Below are 18,887 nucleotides of genomic sequence, written 5' to 3' on the forward strand. Positions count from 1 at the left end.
CATACTAAATATGTGACAATAAGACTTTTGACTAATGGATGTCGTTGCCTAGAGTTTTTTCTTCAAAATGATGTGAAAAATCATCCTGCCCCTATCATTCACATAACACAATACATTGATTTAAATCTTGCAAAACACTTTTTGTTTGTAAAGGCAATATGCGCAAGGGGCGTCAACCATTCAACAGCATCATGCATATGTAGTGGTTCACACATGAGGAGACAATGGGGCCCGCATACTTAATGAGCCATTCATTCAGGTGTGTCACCTATAGCCACAAGAAAGAATGCAAGATCAATATATATATATATATATATATATATATATATATATATATATATATATATTCTACCAAATTGGTTCACAGTTGGAAGCAAGTCAATTATTTATTTTTTATTTTTTACAAATTTTGCTTGCAAATTGTATAATATCCAAGGAAAACATGTCTAGTAATTTTGCAGTTATTTCTCATACTGTATTTTCAGTTTTGGAATATGTATCCTCTCCCCAAATTTGTCAATAATAAAACACAATAAAAATGATTTAAAGAAAAGGCTTATATTTACCTTTTACAATTTGTTTACATCTAGCTTGTAAATATATTTTTTTTATTAAAAAGGTTACAATTACAACAACAATTGAAGTGTAATCTTTCTTTGTAAAAACTAAAGTATACATTTTATCATACATATTTCAAAGTTAAGGATTCATTACTTCGAATATAGCCTACATTGACGAAACATACTATATTTAACATATTAGCAAAAATTGGCAAACAAAAGCTTATTTGAGGTGGCAGATATTTTACAGTAAAAATGTGTAATCTATCCAAAACTAATCAACGAAATGTTGTCTTTCATTTGTCTGTAACATAGGTCTTTCGTTTTTATTATAAGGAATATAAATGTTAATTTGCAGTTTAATACGTTGCTTATACAAATACATTTTATTTCAACATATTTCAGTCGATTTTTACTCAGTATAGCAAAATAGTTTGCTAAAAGCAGATCATTCATTCACACACAGAAACGCAATTCAAATTTAAACTGTCTTTTTGCGAGTTGTGGTAAACAGCGCATCTCTGCCGTTCATTCATTCACACAGAAACGCGATTTACTTGAGAATGAAAAAAAACTTACTACAGTATTCCCTCCGTTGCTCCTCGAAATACCAGCACTTCTGAGGTACGTTTTCCATTATTATTATTCCTCACAGCGCTGCAAGACAGTGTAGACAAGTAGCTACAATGATCTGAATAAACTTGATGTGTTTTCTCGAGCTGATATGTGGGTGTTCACAGTTTGTATGGGATCGTCTCAGTCATTTGCGTTTGAATAGCGCGCGCTCTCCGTGGGCGGGGCCGATTAAAACGTAATGAGCTGAGATGAGCTCGACTGGAATCGCTCTCTTTTAATACAGATTTCACAAGATGAGAATATTTGTTTTTTATATAAATTACTTCATTTAAAAGAAGAGAATTCAAGCTTCATGCCTGTGTGTCTGTATGTCTGTTTGACTGAGTATTCGCTGAGTTATTGTTCATTTTTGGACGCGTTTCAGAATGGACTTCACTGGCAGAGAGAAGGCAGAACTCGCTTCGTGTTTATTTTTCTTTATTTGGCAAAAAGCACAACACTTTGTTTTTATTGTGAGTATACACAAAAACAATACACATTTAACAGAATCGATTGATGTATGAAACTCCTATGGAAAATCAAAGTCAACAGAGTATTTATGAGTTTCTTTTACACTGATAAAAAAAAAAGCGAGCTGGTATCGCCAGCGATACAGCCGACCTCAGGGGGTTAAAAACCTGGTCAGGAGATTTGTGTAACGCTTGAGTTTTTCGTGTTGATCCAAATCGTTCCTGAGTAAAATATTTCTTCTGGACGTATCCAGATCATTGAATATTCCCACGACCATTTCCAGATTTCAACTTTTCCAGTTGATGCTGTGGGACTAAATACATTTTCTCATCATACTCCATCATCACCCCCGTCTAGCGGCTATTAAGCTTGAAATAAAGGGTACGGTACACTCGGGAGCGGTAGAAGAAATCCCCCTCTCTGGTTGAAGATACGTTTCTTGGCCAATATGGCACATTTTTTATTGGCGACAAATTTAATTTCGCCTTTTTTCTTTTTCAGTTTTCGGTACTGATGATGACTGACAGGAATCGTACCATAGAGGATGTTAAGCTCCACTTCACACAGCGTTAAAATTAATTTGTCGGACGCCGATTGTAAAATAAGACGACGGTGTTTAGGTGTGGCTTTATGTAGCAGTTTTAACAGTGTTAGATGCTTACAAAGTCTTGCGGACATGACAATTTATCCCGTGCTCCTTTTTTTCTGGAGATAAATACTGGACTGGACAAGAGCTATATCTGAGACAATTCTGGTGAATTCTTCAGGTTCATTCACCATAATGGTCATTGGTAGATCCTCCCTCATCGAGAACCACCCCACAGACTATTCAGCAGTATCTTGTTGTTGGCCCTCTGAGCAGGGTTGTGTTCGATCTTTTCGGGGTCCGTGACGACATTCGACGGATACCCCGACGCTTGCTGCAAACGTCTTCATGTAGTCGCAAAACAACGTATCTGACTGCTGTGGAAAATGCCACACTTCGTCTATCCTGGCCACCACATAGCCCTTCTCGATGGCTTTTAAAAGCTCGATACTAACCCAACACCCTGAGAGCGCCCTCTCCTCGTCCGTATGGCTACAGATCGTTAACTGGTTTTGGTCGTGCGCACAGGTACGGCATAACGGGAACATGAGTTTTCCGCCGCATCTGTAAGGGAGAAGCGGGTGTAGTAATTTACGCGGGGGTACACAGTAGCTTTGATAAGACCATAATCATTTTCAATCGATTCGAAATCATGGCTCTGTTACGATTCCTGTCTTGTGTTCCCCTTGTCTTGTGTGGACATTTGTAATTTCCTGTCCTGTGCCATGTTTTGTAGTCCTTTGTAGTTTTTCTTGTTTATTAGTCTCCCCAGGTGTTTCTAATTTGTTTCTTGTTTCACTGTGTATTTAAGCCCTGTGTCTAGTTTCAGTCTTTGTGAGTTCTTGATGTTGTTTGTTGGTTGTTCTGTTCCCTAGTCTGAGTCTGTCTTTGTCAAGTTTTGAGTTTGTTTAAATAAAGTCTGCTGCACGTGGATCCTGCTTCCTCCTATCATTCACCATAGTGTTACAATTTTACGTAACACCATAGTGTTACAACAGCAGAACCTTTATCAACAAAACCTTGTTTTTATAAATAAAATGAATAATATGTTTTATTTAATTTCCCCTGTAAAATCTTTTTATTAATATTTAAAATCCCCGCGTGTTGACTGTAGCATAACGCATAACAGTTCAAGCCGTTTACAGTTGCATCGCTGTTTCACACCTACATACACTTCGATATGACGTATACAATTGATTTAGTTGAAACTTTTAATAGCATAGGTCGATATAAAGTCTGATTGGTTTAAATACATTCTGATAATCTGTATTTAACAGAAGAACCTTTATCAACGTTGCCTCGCTTGTCAGTTTGAGCTGTGAAGTTCACTTCAAGTCATTTTAAAAAGCTTAAACCTATCTTTTAAATAATTAATAATTGTATTCTTATCTCATATATATTTATATGTTTTTATTTTATTTAACAATAGCCTAATGGAATTATTTCTTAAACTCAGAGGAAAAAGTTAATTTCACTGTGGTGTTTAAAAGATTAAAACTAACTTTAAAATGCTTAATTGTATTCTTATCTCACATATTTTACATGTTTTTATTTGTAATCATTGCTATTTCTTAAACCCGTTGCATTCTCTCAGAAAGATTCAAAGTGCTGTGGATGCATAAGGATCACCTCATTATTATATATAAGTTCAACATATGTTTAAAACTTACTTTAAAATACTTATACTTAATAAACATCTAATTTCATATATCTGTTATTTTCTATGCTTTATTTATCAGCATTGCTATTTCTTAACCCTCTGGGGTCTGAGGGGTTTTTGGGGTCCTTGAGATGTTCTGACATGCCCTGACATTTGTGCTTTTTTCAGTTGCTTATAAACATATTAATGGCAAAGGTATAATTACACTCTATTTAGCACAAACAGGGCTACCATAATATGTGAGCAACATGCATGTACATGTTTGTATTTTTGAGAGAATAATGTTTATGCATGGTTATTGAAAAAACTAAAAACTAAAGTTTCTGAAATAAGGCCACAAAACACATACTAAATATGTGACAATAAGACTTTTGACTAATGGATGTCGTTGCCTAGAGTTTTTTCTTCAAAATGATGTGAAAATCATCCTGCCCTTATCATTCACATAACACAATACATTGATTTAAATCTTGTAAAACACTTTTTGTTTGTAAAGGCAATATGCGCAAGGGGCGTCAACCATTCAACAGCATCATGCATATGTAGTGGTTCACACCTCAGGAGACAATGGGGCCCGCATACTTAATGAGCCATTCATTCAGGTGTGTCACCTATAGCCACAAGAAAGAATGCAAGATCAATATATATAAAATTGGTTCACAGTTGGAAGCATGTCAATTTTTTTATTTAATTAAATTTTTTCACAAATTGTGCTTGCAAATTGTATAATATCCAAGGAAAACATGTCTAGTAATTGTGCAGTTAATTCTCATACTGTATTTTCAGTTTTGGAATATGTATCCTCTCCCCAAATTTGTCAATAATAAAACACAATAAAAATGATTTAAAGAAAAGGCTTATATTTACCTTTTAAAATTTGTTTACATCTACCTTGTAAATATATTTTTTTTATTAAAAAGGTTACAATTACAACAACAATTGAAGTGTAATCTTTCTTTGTAAAAACTAAAGTATACATTTTATCATACATATTTCAAAGTTAAGGATTCATTACTTCGAATATAGCCTACATTGACAAAACATACTATATTTAACATATTAGCAAAAATTGGCAAACAAAAGCTTATTTGTGGTGGCAGATATTTTACAGTAAAAATGTGTAATCTATCCAAAACTAATCAATGTAATGTCGTCTTTCATTTGTCTGTAACATAGGTCTTTCGTTTTTATTATAAGGAATATAAATGTTAATTTGCAGTTTAATACGTTGCTTATACAAATACATTTTATTTCAACATATTTCAGTCGATTTTTACTCAGTATAGCAAAATAGTTTGCTAAAAGCAGATCATTCATTCACACACAGAAACGCAATTCAAATTTAAACCGTCTTTTTGCGAGTTGTGGTAAACAGCGCATCTCTGCCGTTCATTCACAAACAGAAACGCGATTTACTTGAGAATGAAAAAAACAAACTTACTACAGTATTCCATCCGTTGCTCCTCGAAATACCAGCACTTCTGAGGTACGTTTTCCATTATTATTATTCCTCACAGCGCTGCGAGACAGTGTAGACAAGTACACTTATCTGAATAAACTTGATGTGTTTTCTCGAGCTGATATGTGGGTGTTCACAGTTTGTATGGGATCGTCTCAGTCATTTGCGTTTGAATAGCGCGCGCTCTCCGTGGGCGGGGCCGATTAAAACGTAATGAGCTGAGATGAGCTCGACTGGAATCGCTCTCTTTTAATACAGATTACACAAGATGAGAATATTTGTTTTTTATATAAATTACTCCATTTAAAAGAAGAGAATTCAAGCTTCATGCCTGTGTGTCTGTATGCCTGTTTGACTGAGTATTCGCTGAGTTATTGTTCATTTTCGGACGCGTTTCAGAATGGACTTCACTGGCAGAAAGAAGGCAGAACTCGCTTCGTGTTTATTTTTCTTTATTTGGCAAAAAGCACAACACTGTGTTTTTATTGTGAGTATACACAAAAATAATACACATTTAACAGAATCGATTGATGTATGAAACTCCTATGGAAAATCAAAGTCAACAGAGTATTTATGAGTTTCTTTTACACTGATAAAAAAAAAGCGAGCTGGTATCGCCGGCGATACAGCCGACCTCAGGGGGTTAAACCCGTTTCATTCTCTCCACAGACATTATGGACGATGCATCACCATCCGAAAACCAAATCCATGGCAGATCTCTTCATGTTCATAATTTCATCATTCTGTGGACATAATCCTGCAATAATAAAAACACCCCCTGAAAAAACATTTGCTTTCCTTGTCACACCAAGCAGATTGCAGTCATAAACACATAACCATAACCCCCCCCGGAACCACTTATGGTCAAATGTCACATACCACCTGTTGGTCATAAAACCCCCATATATGGACATATCCTGTCATAAAATATGTCATAAAACCATAAATCAGGGGGTCATAAATCAAAAGTGACACAAGCTACCCCATATAGACAACTATAAGTAGACTACTCCTGTCCAAATTAACCCAGCTCCCTGTGCCCGCCTCCATCTGTCAGTGGATCACCAGCTTCCTGACCGACAGGCAACAGCTAGTGAGGCTGGGAAAATCCTCATCCAGCACTGGCGCCCCCAGGGCGTTCTCTCCACTGCTCTTCTCCCTGTACACCATAACTGCACTGCAAAAGACCCCTCTGTCAAACTCCTGAAGTTTGCAGACAACACCACACTTATCGGCCTCATCCAGGACGGTGACGAGTCTGCCTACAGACTGGAGTTGAACAGCTGGCATCTGGTGCAGTTATAACAACCTTGAGCTTAACACACTCAAAACAGTGGAGATGATCGTGGACTTTAGGAGAAACCCCCTGCACTCCCCCCTCTCACCATCATGAACAGCACTGTGGAGTCATTCAGGTTCTTGAGCACTACCATCTCTCAGGACCTGAAGTGGGACACTCACATTGACCCAGCAGAGACTGTACTTTCCCTCGCCAGCTGAAGAAGTTCAACCTGCCACAGGAGCTGCTGATACAATTCTACTCTGCAGTCACTGAATCCATCCTCTGCACTTCTACAACTGTCTGGTTCAGCTAAGCTCCTCAGACCTCAGAAGACTACAGTGGATAGTCCGAACTGCTGAGCAAATCACTGGCACACGCCTCCCCACTCTCCAAGAGCTGTACTCATCCAGAGTGAGTAAAAGAGCTGGCAGAATCATCCTGGACCCGTCACACCCAGACCTCTTCCTCATTGAACTGTTGCCATCTGGTCGGCGCTACTGAGCACTGAGCAACAGAACAGCCAGGCACAGGAACAGTTTCTTCCCTCAGGCAATCCACCTCATGAGCAGTTAATGCCCCCACTTAGCAATAAACATGTGCAATACACAACACTATTTATACATTTATTTATTTAACACACCACACTTATTATTTACATCTCCTTGCATTTGTACGTATCATACATATCATCCTGTACATATCATCTATTGTCTATTTTTTTGTATATTGTGTATTTTATTTATTTTTTTATAATTTTTTTGTATATTGTGTATTTTACTAATTCTATTTTTATTATTTTTATTATCTGTGTCCTGTCACTGTTATTCTGTTTGTACTGTGGAAGCTTCTGTCACCAAAACAAATTCCTCGTATGCCTGGCAATAAAGCTCTTTCTGATTCTGATTCTGAAAAACAGTGGCAATGTTAATTGATGAGGGACACAAATACCTGCCGTTCTGTAGAATCCCCCTCATTTGCTCATGCTTCATGTCTTTGACCTTTCTTTTTTCTTTTATTAATCCTAATGTCTATCCTCCATCTGGAAGTGTCAAATCTCTTGTTAATGGTGGCCTGTTTTCAATTAGTCAGGAGTGAAAAGAGGATTAGCTCTGCTTTATCTGCTGCAAAAAAAAAAAAAAAAAAAAGCTCAATGCTTTGATTGGAATACCAACTTAATTTTCCACTATATGGTTGTTAAGGTTGTTTGTTGTACAACTTTTAGTTTTTTTTTTGTTTTTTTTTTTGAGACTGAAGGTAAGCTGTACCAGATATATTTTATTCTTACAGAATTAACTTATGTTACACTGGTTCAGTTCTATACAGAAGAGAACATGACATTTTTCACATCGGTCTGCAGAAAAACAGTGACGGGCCGAATGGAAATGTAATGGACTCTCTGACAGTAGATGGCGCTTATGGATCAGCAGAAATAAAGCTGTTTCACTGGTAACCTCTGAACACAATGCAGCGTTGTGCTTATAAAAACACAGTCCAGCTCAAAAGATTTCTTTAACTTCACCGTAGTTTGCCAACATACAAGCTAGCTATAGTTGCAATGTGTTATTTAGCTAACTTCGAAACTTCTACGCTTTCATCTGAGGACGTTTCGCCCGATGCCATTTCGTCAAACATATGACTGAGATCTGAGGATGTCCAAAAAATTTACAAAAGGGTAAAAGGGTTTTGGATTTCGGACACAGCCATGATCAAAACGATCTGCTGAAGTTCAAACTGAGCGTGTTGAAAAGCTTCGAGTAATGAACCATTTTGCGATACAGTCGAGGAGGAAAGCCCCGGTGCTTCACAAAGCTTAATTTCACCATCACTAAATTCTGTAGAAAAATGGAAACAACTGAAGCCATAAAGCCTTAAAGGGGTCATATAATGCCATTTTTGTACAAGCTAATATAATTCTTTAGGGTCTAAATTAAAAGTTTGTAATATACTTTAATTAAAAATTCTCATTAGTATTGTAAGAAATCACTAATTTTACCTGGTCAAAAACAGCTCTGTTTTCAGCACGCTGTTTAAGTGCATGTGTCTTTAAATGATAATGAGCTTTGCTCACCCCGCCCCTCTGTTCTGTGGGCGTTTTGCCGCAACAACACACGTGGAGTGTTGCCTTGACAACAGTTGAGGGTAACGTTATATTTTGAAGAATGGCAGCGGGAGTCTCTGAGGACACTGTGCAACCGTATCAATTTGAACAGGAGTCGGAAAACAGGCCTTTTCTGAATGTTTGGTTAACGTAATGTCACTTTGATCTATCTTTGTATGTACTGGCAGGGTAGAGTAGTGAGATATGATCGCTATGTGTTTACTGATGTATACGTTAGTTCACTGACAGATTGATGTTACAGCTAATGGTCATGAAAAACTTTTTTTCGGTAAATGTAGGCTTGTCCGTGATGCGTAACGTTATCTATGCAGTGTTAGGTACAACTGTCAGGACTGAAGCACTAACATTTTACTGATCTGTTTGAAAAATAACCAGTCTGTGAGACTATGACAGTCATTAGGCGCATAAACAACATACTCAGACAGGAGCTAATACCTTTTTCAATGTTCAATGATTCGCTCAAACATGAAAGCATTGACGTTGATCGTGGGGAATATTCCCTTCGAAAACAAAACTCAGCCACTGCGTCTTCAGCGGTTCGGATTTAGAAACATCAAAATGACTGCTGTGTTCGTTATTACACCCGAGAACAGAACACCACAATCGCTTAGACGCCATTCTGCTCATAGACAGTGCTCCAGCGTATCAACAATGACCGTGCGGACTATGATGACAGACAGCTCGCTCACGAGCGAGGGCGGGTCTGTGTTGAAACGCTGCTGTCAATCAACAATCGTGGGATCGTCACGGTCAGACGGCTCGATTTGAGAGAGGGGAAAACATATAAGGAGATTAAAAAAGACCACTGGATGGATTTTTATCATTTTATGATGGTTGTGTACAGGCACTGCCAACACACATTTCAGTACAACCAACTTGTAAAAGTGCATGTACCATTATATGACCCCTTTAAATACAAAAGGCCAACAAGCTAAACAAGATAACAAGGGGCGTGGCTAATCAGAAACACCTGGGGGACTAATAAACAAGAAAAACTACAAAGGACTACAAAACATGACACAGAACAGGAAACAACAAAAGTGCACACAAGACAAGAGGAACACAAGACAGGAATCATGACAATAAAAATACTTTTTTATTTATTTTACTAACTTGATGCCACAAACTAAACTAATTTGAGAAACATTTTATTCATCGGTTCAGTGAAAAAAAAACATGATAGCAACCCTTAAAATGTCTGAAAACACGACTGAACTGAGATATGTATCTGGTTGTGTGTGAATCCTCCCCCAACCTCAGTCAGTTTCCGCTCACACATCCGTCTCCTTTAACATCACGAAAATCAACAAGCTTTTGCTGATCTTACATTTTCAAATGAATTTTGGCCCTGAATGAAAACTAATAGCAGAAGAGTGAAATATTGGATTAGATATCTGTATCTACTGGTGTGTTATTTAGTGCTGTGAGCTGTCAATCATATTTGACCTCTGACCTGTGACTCTTATTTGACTGTTGATGGATTCACTTTATTTCAGTGTAAAGATGTTTTGTGTGGAGTGGAAGATTGTGAGCTTCTTATTAGCAGGAGAGAAAATGAAGAAACGCTTCAGCCACAAACTACTGACACACACAGAGACGACAAACATCCAGCAGAAGCTGTTTATCCACCCGTAAATCACATGTATAATGTTTGCCTGTGTTGTTACTGTAAAGGCCCTGAATGGTTTGCTCCTCAGTACTTGAGCTTTTATCACTTTATAGTCCTTCACATCCACTGCAGTCTCACAGTTCTGGCCAGTTGATAATAACTGGAATATCAAAATACACTGGAGGCGGGAGATCCTTTTCCTATTTATCACCCAAAACACTGGAATAGTCTTCCTAGCTTTGTGAAGCGGACACACTCTGTCAGTTTAAATCTAGAGTAAAAACACATCTCTTTAACCTGGCATACACATAACACATTATCACATCGTGATTGCTATTGATTAGATCTACAGGACGTTGTGGCCGACTGGAGCTCAAAGTGGTGAAGCTCAGATGACGTGAAATAATCAGTAAAACACATCAAAACTGTTAAAATACACATGTGCATGTACAGTGAAAGCCAGTGCAGATATAAAGCACACGGCTGCAGCGACCCGCATCTCTGCACTGTTAAAGGATCTATATTAAGATTAAGATCCTGATATAATAATGAATGCTGCTCGAGCTAATGCTCAGTGAAATATGGCTCGGTTGTGTTCCTGCACAGATGGCTGAGACTCATTGGCCGGACGCGCAGCCAATCAGAGGAGACCACGAGTGAAGAGTCAGCGCTGTGGGCGGGGCTTCTGCGAAGCACGTGATTGGAACACGGAGGAAATACAAGCATTACTTTCATGGACTCTTATGTAGTCATAATAAAGTCACTTGTGGTACAGCGTTTTAAAGTGAACATGGAAAGATATTTGTGTTTTTTGTAAAAGTTCCCCTGAGAATATTAATCATCTATTTTAGGAGTGTCCCAAGACCCAAATATTTTGGAGAGAACTCAGTAATTACTTACAAAGAAAAGCTGTGATTCCTGTTAACTTTGAAGAAGTTGATGTTATACTAAAATGTTTTTCATTTGATGGTGATAAAAATCTTTTGTTTTAAATTTGATTTAATTACTATGATTGCCCGTTACTATATTCATAAAGTCAAATGGAATGAAAAAATGCCAAATTGTGAGATCCTTGACGTAATAATAAACAAGAACAATATATGTGATTCTGCATGTGATCTGTAACACGAACTTAACACGGTATTGTATATTTTTCTTGCAGTATATCTGCAACTATAAAATGTAACAGAGTTAGTTTTATGAGTTAATACAATTTAGAAATATTTTTTTTAATAATATTTTAGCTGTATGTTGTTTATACCGGAATATATTGTAAAAACAAAAACAAACTAATTGTTAATATTAAAAATAAATAAATACATAATGTTTTTACAGATAGGCTATAAGAAGCACCTGTTAAAAAAGTAGAAATAAAGCTGTATACGGTACACTGCTGAAATATTTAAAATATACATAAAGTTTGCATTCCTCTGAATAAATCATGAGAGACTCTTGAACCTCAGAGTGAGAAACTTTATTGATAAAGGCAAGAAAACACATGACAAATATACAGCAGTAGTAAAGTGAGATCTGTGTCTCTTTATTCATTTTTTTTTTTGTATCTGAGAGAAATATAAACAATAAAGTGACACTGTTAAAATCTGACACTGCAAGAGAGCACAAACTCAAATAATCATCAGTATTTATTATGAAAAAAACACTAGAAGAACAAAAACACACTTGAAGAACCTTTAAAGTTCAGCGTTCTGCTTTAGATTTCAATACTTCCTGAAAAAGATGAACATAAAAAACGATGTTCATAAATCTCACAGATAATTATACATGCAAAATCAGTTTGTGAGAAATGACATCATCAATCATGTACCTGATGTGTGAATATGTGCTTGATCTCGTTCAGCTCTTCTGGATCTGATGTCATAAACCACAATAATGACAGTAGCCACGCCCACCAGAGCAGAGAGGACCAATCGGATCACAGCTTCAGTAGGACCACAACAGTGGACAGAGTCTGAGGAATAAACACATCAAACTGAGATCAGATCAGTCAATAAACACTAATATCAGCGCTGACATCAACTAATATTTCTGAATACACAGAAATATGATCAAATCTAATCAACAATCTTATATTCGGTTCCAAGTGAGTTTTTATACGGTCTGTCATCTCAAACTGTAAACGATTCAACAGTTCAACATGTAAATAGTAAATAAGAATATTTAAAGGAGAAGACAAATGATCTTTACTCTATGGGGCGCCGTTTGTAAAGCGGCTCACGCTGAAAATAACAGAAACATTTTGTCACATTTAGCTTCAAACAATGTTTAAAAAACTGGTATGAATTTTTGACGGTCACTTTTTAGCACATTTACAACAATATTTGTCAACTTAGAGATATTTTAAATAGTTAAATCTAAATATTAATTGTTACACCTAAATGTTAAATCTAAATGCTAAATCTAAATGTTAAATCTAAATCTAAATCTAAATGTTGAATCTAAATGTTTCGGGTGAAACTAAATATTTAACTAATATGCAAATTCAAAATTCTGGTAACCGGAAAGTGCCAAAATAAAAGCTCGAGGAGGTCAGTGTGTGTTTATAGCATGGTTTATAGTGTCAAATTACGAATAAAACCCATCTCATCCGAGGAAATGGACTCTTGGACATGGATTATCGTGATAATAACTACCTAAAATAATAAACACGTTTGGAGAAACTGTATTTGAGGAGTAGGCTAGTGTCACTTTTATGAAAAGTCCGGGACTGACCTGTAGCCATAATAGCCAACCACGAGGGGGCTCACTTTGACTGAATGTCATGTCATCACTCTGTCATCACTCTATGTCATGTTGTTGAAACATTTTGAATAGCCACCATGACGGCTCTGCCGATGCTCTCGGCTAACGCCGATTCGTTGGACATTTTGAATGACAGTAACGTTACCGTACCTGGTCAGGGGTGGGCGGGGATATAGGCTCTTGCTGGCCTTTAAGCAAGCGAACATGACAGAGAGTGATGACAGAGTGATGACATGACATTCAGTCAAAGTGAGCCCCCTCGTGGCTGGCTATTATGGCTACAGGTCATAAGTCCCTCAGTTTTCATAAAAGTGACACTAGCCTACTCTTCAAATACAGTTTCTCCAAACGTGTTTATTATTTTAGGTAGTTATTATCACGATAATCCATGTCCAAGAGTCCATTTCCTCGGATGAGATGGTTTTTATTTGTTATTTGACACTATAAACCATGCTATAAACACACACTGACCTCCTCGAGCTTTAATTTTGGCACTTCCGGTTACCGGCATTTTGAATTTGCATATTAGTTAAATATTTAGTTTCACCCGAAACATTTAGATTCAACATTTAGATTTAGATTTAACATTTAGATTCAACATTTAGATTTAGATTTAACATTTAGATTCAACATTTAGATTTAGATTTAATATTTAGATTTAACATTTAGATTTAGATTTAACATTTAGATTTAACATTTAGATTTAATATTTAGATTTAGATTTAACATTTAGATTCAACATTTAGATTTAATATTTAGATTTAACATTTAGATTCAACATTTAGATTTAGATTTAATATTTAGATTTAACATTTAGATTTAGATTTAACATTTAGATTTAATATTTAGATTTAGATTTAACATTTAGATTCAACATTTAGATTCAACATTTAGATTTAACATTTAGATTTAGATTTAACATTTAGATTCAACATTTAGATTTAGATTTAACATTTAGATTCAACATTTAGATTTAGATTTAATATTTAGATTTAACATTTAGATTTAGATTTAACATTTAGATTTAGATTTAATATTTAGATTTAACATTTAGATTTAGATCTAGCATTTAGATGTAACATTTAACATTTAGGTGTAACATTTAATATTTAGATTTAACTATTTAAAATATCTCTAAGTTGACAAATATTGTTGTAAATGTGCGAAAAAGTTTTTTTAAACATTGTTTGAAGCTAAATGTGACAAAATGTTGCTGTTATTTTCAGCGTGAGCCGCTTTACAAACGGCGCCCCATATTACTCACCATAGACAGAAACTCTGAATGATTTTGATGAGAAAAATCTTCTTCCTATAATCATCAGTAGTTTATAATCTCCAGCATGTTCAGTTGTGGTGTTTGTGATGGTCAGAGATCCAGTTTGATTGTCCAGCTTCAGTCTGTCTCTGAATCTCCCATCAAGAACATCATCATATACAGTGATTCTGTCGGCCAGTTTATAGATTTCTGCTATTAAAGTGTTTTCATCTCCAAACCTCCACTGAATCACATCATCATCCTTCATTTCAGTAAGACTAGAGTTTAGAGAGACTGAATCTCCCTCATTCACTGACACTGACTTCACTTCATCTGTCAAACACACACAGAACAAACAGAAACAGAGTTTGCAAAGTTTATTAAATTTGAATAGTTTAAAATTTACATTAAAAAAACAATATAAAAAAAACAAAAACAAAATTGTGTATGAATTCATTACATATTTTTCATTAAAAAACAGGTGTAAATGTTTTTGATCTCACCAATGACAGCGAGAATGAATCTCTTTCTTTCACTGTTGATCAGTAGTTTATAATATCCTTCATGTTCAGTTGTGGTGTTTGTGATGGTCAGAGATCCAGTTTGATTGTCCAGCTTCAGTCTGTCTCTGAATCTCCCATCAAGAACATCATCATATACAGTGATTCTGTCGACCAGTTTATTGATTTCAGCTATTAAAGTGTTTTCATCTCCAAACCTCCACTGAATCACATCATCATCCTTCATTTCAGTAAGACCAGAGTTTAGAGAGACTGAATCTCCCTCAATCACTGACTCCAGGACTGAGTCACCAAACACACGCACACACACACACACAAACACACGCACACACACAAACACACGCACACACACTCACAAACACAGACACACAAACACACGCACACACACAAACACACACACACACAGTTAATGATATATAAAAGTAAATAGTTTGAAATTTAAAATTTAAATGAATATCATCATTAAAAACAAAATGAATGTTGCATTATTAATTGTATCTTTGTGCTGAATAAAATATAAAACAAGTGAAACTGATATTTAACTCACCAAAGACAATGAGCCTGAATCTCTTGATCTCACTGTTGATCTGTAGTTTATAAACTCCATCATGTTCAGTTGTGGTGTTTGTGATGGTCAGAGATCCAGTTTGATTGTCCAGCTTCAGTCTGTCTCTGAATCTCCCATCAAGAACATCATCATATACAGTGATTCTGTCGGCCGTTACATTGATTTCAGCTATTAAAGTGTTTTCATCTCCAAACCTCCACTGAATCACATCATCATCCTTCATTTCAGTAAGAGGAGAGTTTAGAGAGACTGAATCTCCCTCAATCACAAACATATCACCAGACACACCTGAAGAACAGAGTTTTTCACAGATTAAAGCTTTAAAATCACTTGATGTTGGTTTGATGAAGCTTCACTAAAATACTTTTAATCATGTAAATGTGAAGTGAATAATATTCTGCAGCAGTTCAAAGACAAAAGATGAGGAATGAAAAGAGAAATAGATTTATATATGGAACAATAAAAAACAAACAAAAAAAAGACACTTTTACTGTAATGTTTAATGTCACACTAAAACTAATGCTGTTGAGTATCTGAGCTTCATATTTACATTATTTAATTTAATCAATCCATAATAACTGAGTTTAGAACTGAATTCAAACTTGATCTGACAGAAGAGAAAAAGAAAAGAAAGTGTTAGTATTAACTTAATGGAGGAAAAGAGTAACAAGCACCACTTAAATGTCCAGCCCGCAGAAGTCACACTTACCCTGTAACTACATGAACAAGAGTATATTTCTCCTGTAACGGTCAACAGCTGGAGTGCCCTTGAGAGCCACCAGAGGGCACTCCACATAAGACTATTATCACTCACAAACTACATTTCCATTAACTCACTGCCCGGACTCATCATCACTGATCACATTCACCTGTACCTCATTCACTGATTGCATTCACCTGTATCTCATCCTGTTAGTCTCAGTCTATTTATACCATGTTTCTTTCATTCACTCACCGTGAAGTCTTGTTTAAGTGTTACACTGCAATTCTGAACGTTTTCCCTGGTTTCTTGTCTTTTGGTTTATTTGGATTTCTTGCCCTGTTCCCTGGATTACTCTTTTGCCTCTGGTCCCTGCCTGTTTTATTTGTTTCTTTGTTGGTTTGTTTGGACTGCCTACCTGTGTTTTGACCTTTTGCCTGTACACTGGATTACGCCTCTGGATTACCCTTAATAAAGCTGCATTTGGATCCTCTACCCTCGTGTCTCAGAGCGGTTCGTAACAGAAGACTTCGCCAAAATATGGATCCAGCAGCTGTCAGTAATGGAGCTCTAATAAGATGGCTATCTTCCATGTATCAGGATGGTCAACCTATCGAGAGATATGTGAGGGATTTTCTGGCTTGCTGTCACTTAGCGTCATTAGATGACACCCAGCTCATGGACCTGTTTTGGAGTGGACTGGATGAGGAGATTGCTCAGATGATGCCGGATGACAATACCGGCTGGACCCTAGAAGGGTATATCCACCTAGCCCTTTCCTTGAGCAGTTCGGCATTTACTGTGGGCTTGGCTGATGAAGAACCCTGCAAGCTCACAGTACCCCCCGAGCCTGAATCAGTTCATGTCCCATCCGTCCAGCCTGAGAAGCTTCTCATCATGCCAACCATCAAGCTGGTCACCGGATCTGTCTATTACCGTCCAGGACTGGTATCCAGTGTGGCCGATTCCCCGCTGAGGTCAGCACGTGTTGCCATAAGGGCCATCGTGCATGAGTCTCGTCCCGCCGAAACTATCCTGCCTAAATCTTGTTTCGCCGAGACTGTCCTGCCTGAGTATCTTCCCGCCGAGCCAGAGCTTCACGTCAGTCCTGCCGAGCCAGAGCCAGAGCTTCACGTCAGTCCTGCCGAGCCAGAGCTTCACGTCAGTCCTGCCGAGCCAGAGCCTGCACTTCACGCCGGTCCAGCCGAGCCCGCACTTCACGCCAAATCTGCTGAGACCAAAGCAGTATGCGTCATGCCCGCCGCGTCTGTGACAGCAAGCGTCATGCCCGCCAGCACAAAGTCTTCACCGCTGGTCCCGTCCAGCACTGAGCCCTCTTCACCGCTGGTCCCGTCCAGCGCTCAGCCTTCTTCGCCGCTGGTTCCGTCCAGCACCGAGCCTTCACCGCTGGTTCCGTCCAGTTCAGAGTCGTCTTCGCCGCTGGTCCTAGCCAGCTCAGAGTCCTCTTCACCGCTGGTCCTGCCCAGTGCTCAGCCTTCTTCGCCGCTGGTCCTGCCCAGCTCAAAGCCCTTGCCGCCGCTGGTCCCGTCAAGCTCAGAGCGTGCTGATCCTGATCCAGAGACTGTTCACGTCACTTCTGCCGATCCAGAGACTGAGCTTCACGTCACTTCTGCCGATCCAGAGACTGAGCTTCACGTCACTTCTGCCGATCCAGAGACTGAGCTTCACGTCACTTCTGCCGATCCAGAGACTGAGCTTCACGTCACTTCTGCCGATCCAGAGACTGAGCTTCACGTCACTTCTGCCGATCCAGAGACTGAGCTTCACGTCACTTCTGCCGATCCAGAGACTGAGCTTCACGTCACTTCTGCCGATCCAGAGACTGAGCTTCACGTCACTTCTGCCGATCCAGAGACTGAGCTTCACGTCACTTCTGCCGATCCAGAGACTGAGCTTCACGTCACGTCAGCCGATCCAGAGACTGAGCCTCACGTCACGTCCGCACGTCAAGAGTCTCGTCCCGCCGAGACTGAATCTGTTCCTGAGCCTGAATCTGATCCTGATACTGAGCCTGAATCTGTTCCTCTTCCTCTTTCTGCGCCTGTGTCTTTGGACAAGATGGCCGACTCCACGCCTGTGTCTTCGGACAAGATGGCCGACTCCACGCCTGTGTCTCCGTACAAGATGGCCGACTCCACGCCTGTGTCTCCGTACAAGATGGCCACCGACCGAGCCAGTGTCTCCGTACAAGATGGCCGCCGCCGAGCCAGTGTCTCCATACAAGATGGCCGCCACCGAGCCAGTGTCTCCAGACGAAATGACCGCCGCCACATCGCCTGAGCCCTCAGCAGAGATGGTCGCCGACACGCCTGAACCTGAGCCCTCAACTGAGATAACCGCTGCCACGGCGTCTGTTCCTGTCCCTGAGCCGGTGTCTGTTCCGGTGTCTGTTCCTGTGTCTGTTCCTGTGCCCGGCCGCCCGAAGGGTCGTCTCCGCCCCGGCCGCCCGAAGGGTCGTCTCCGCCCCGGTCGCCTGCACAGCCTGCTCCGCCCTGGTCGCCTGCACTGCCTGCTCCACCACAGTCTCCAGGTCCTCTTCCGCTCCACGGGCCTGCCTCCGCTCCACCACCCTCCTGGACAATTTAGGAGCGTCTGGAATCCGCTCCTTAAAGGGGGGGCTATGTAACGGTCAACAGCTGGAGTGCCCTTGAGAGCCACCAGAGGGCACTCCACATAAGACTATTATCACTCACAAACTACA

General features: G+C 38.7%; 1 protein-coding gene across 1 annotated transcript; it reads right to left on the reverse strand.

The window, feature by feature from the left end:
* Nucleotides 1-6,404: 6,404 nt before the first annotated feature.
* On the reverse strand, nucleotides 6,405-17,169 carry LOC309474949 (uncharacterized protein; the record flags this gene model as incomplete). Its single annotated transcript, XM_082137567.1, has 7 exons — nucleotides 6,405-6,641; nucleotides 13,272-13,309; nucleotides 14,386-14,709; nucleotides 14,880-15,179; nucleotides 15,445-15,753; nucleotides 16,068-16,072; nucleotides 17,102-17,169. 7 exons carry the CDS (start codon nucleotides 17,167-17,169, stop codon nucleotides 6,405-6,407), a joined length of 1,281 nt encoding a protein of 426 aa, XP_081993693.1.
* Between the last annotated feature and the right edge of the window lie 1,718 nt (nucleotides 17,170-18,887).

This window comes from Leuciscus leuciscus, assembly GCF_965113295.1.
Source record: "Leuciscus leuciscus genome assembly, chromosome: 15".
Lineage (NCBI taxonomy): Eukaryota > Metazoa > Chordata > Actinopteri > Cypriniformes > Leuciscidae > Leuciscus > Leuciscus leuciscus.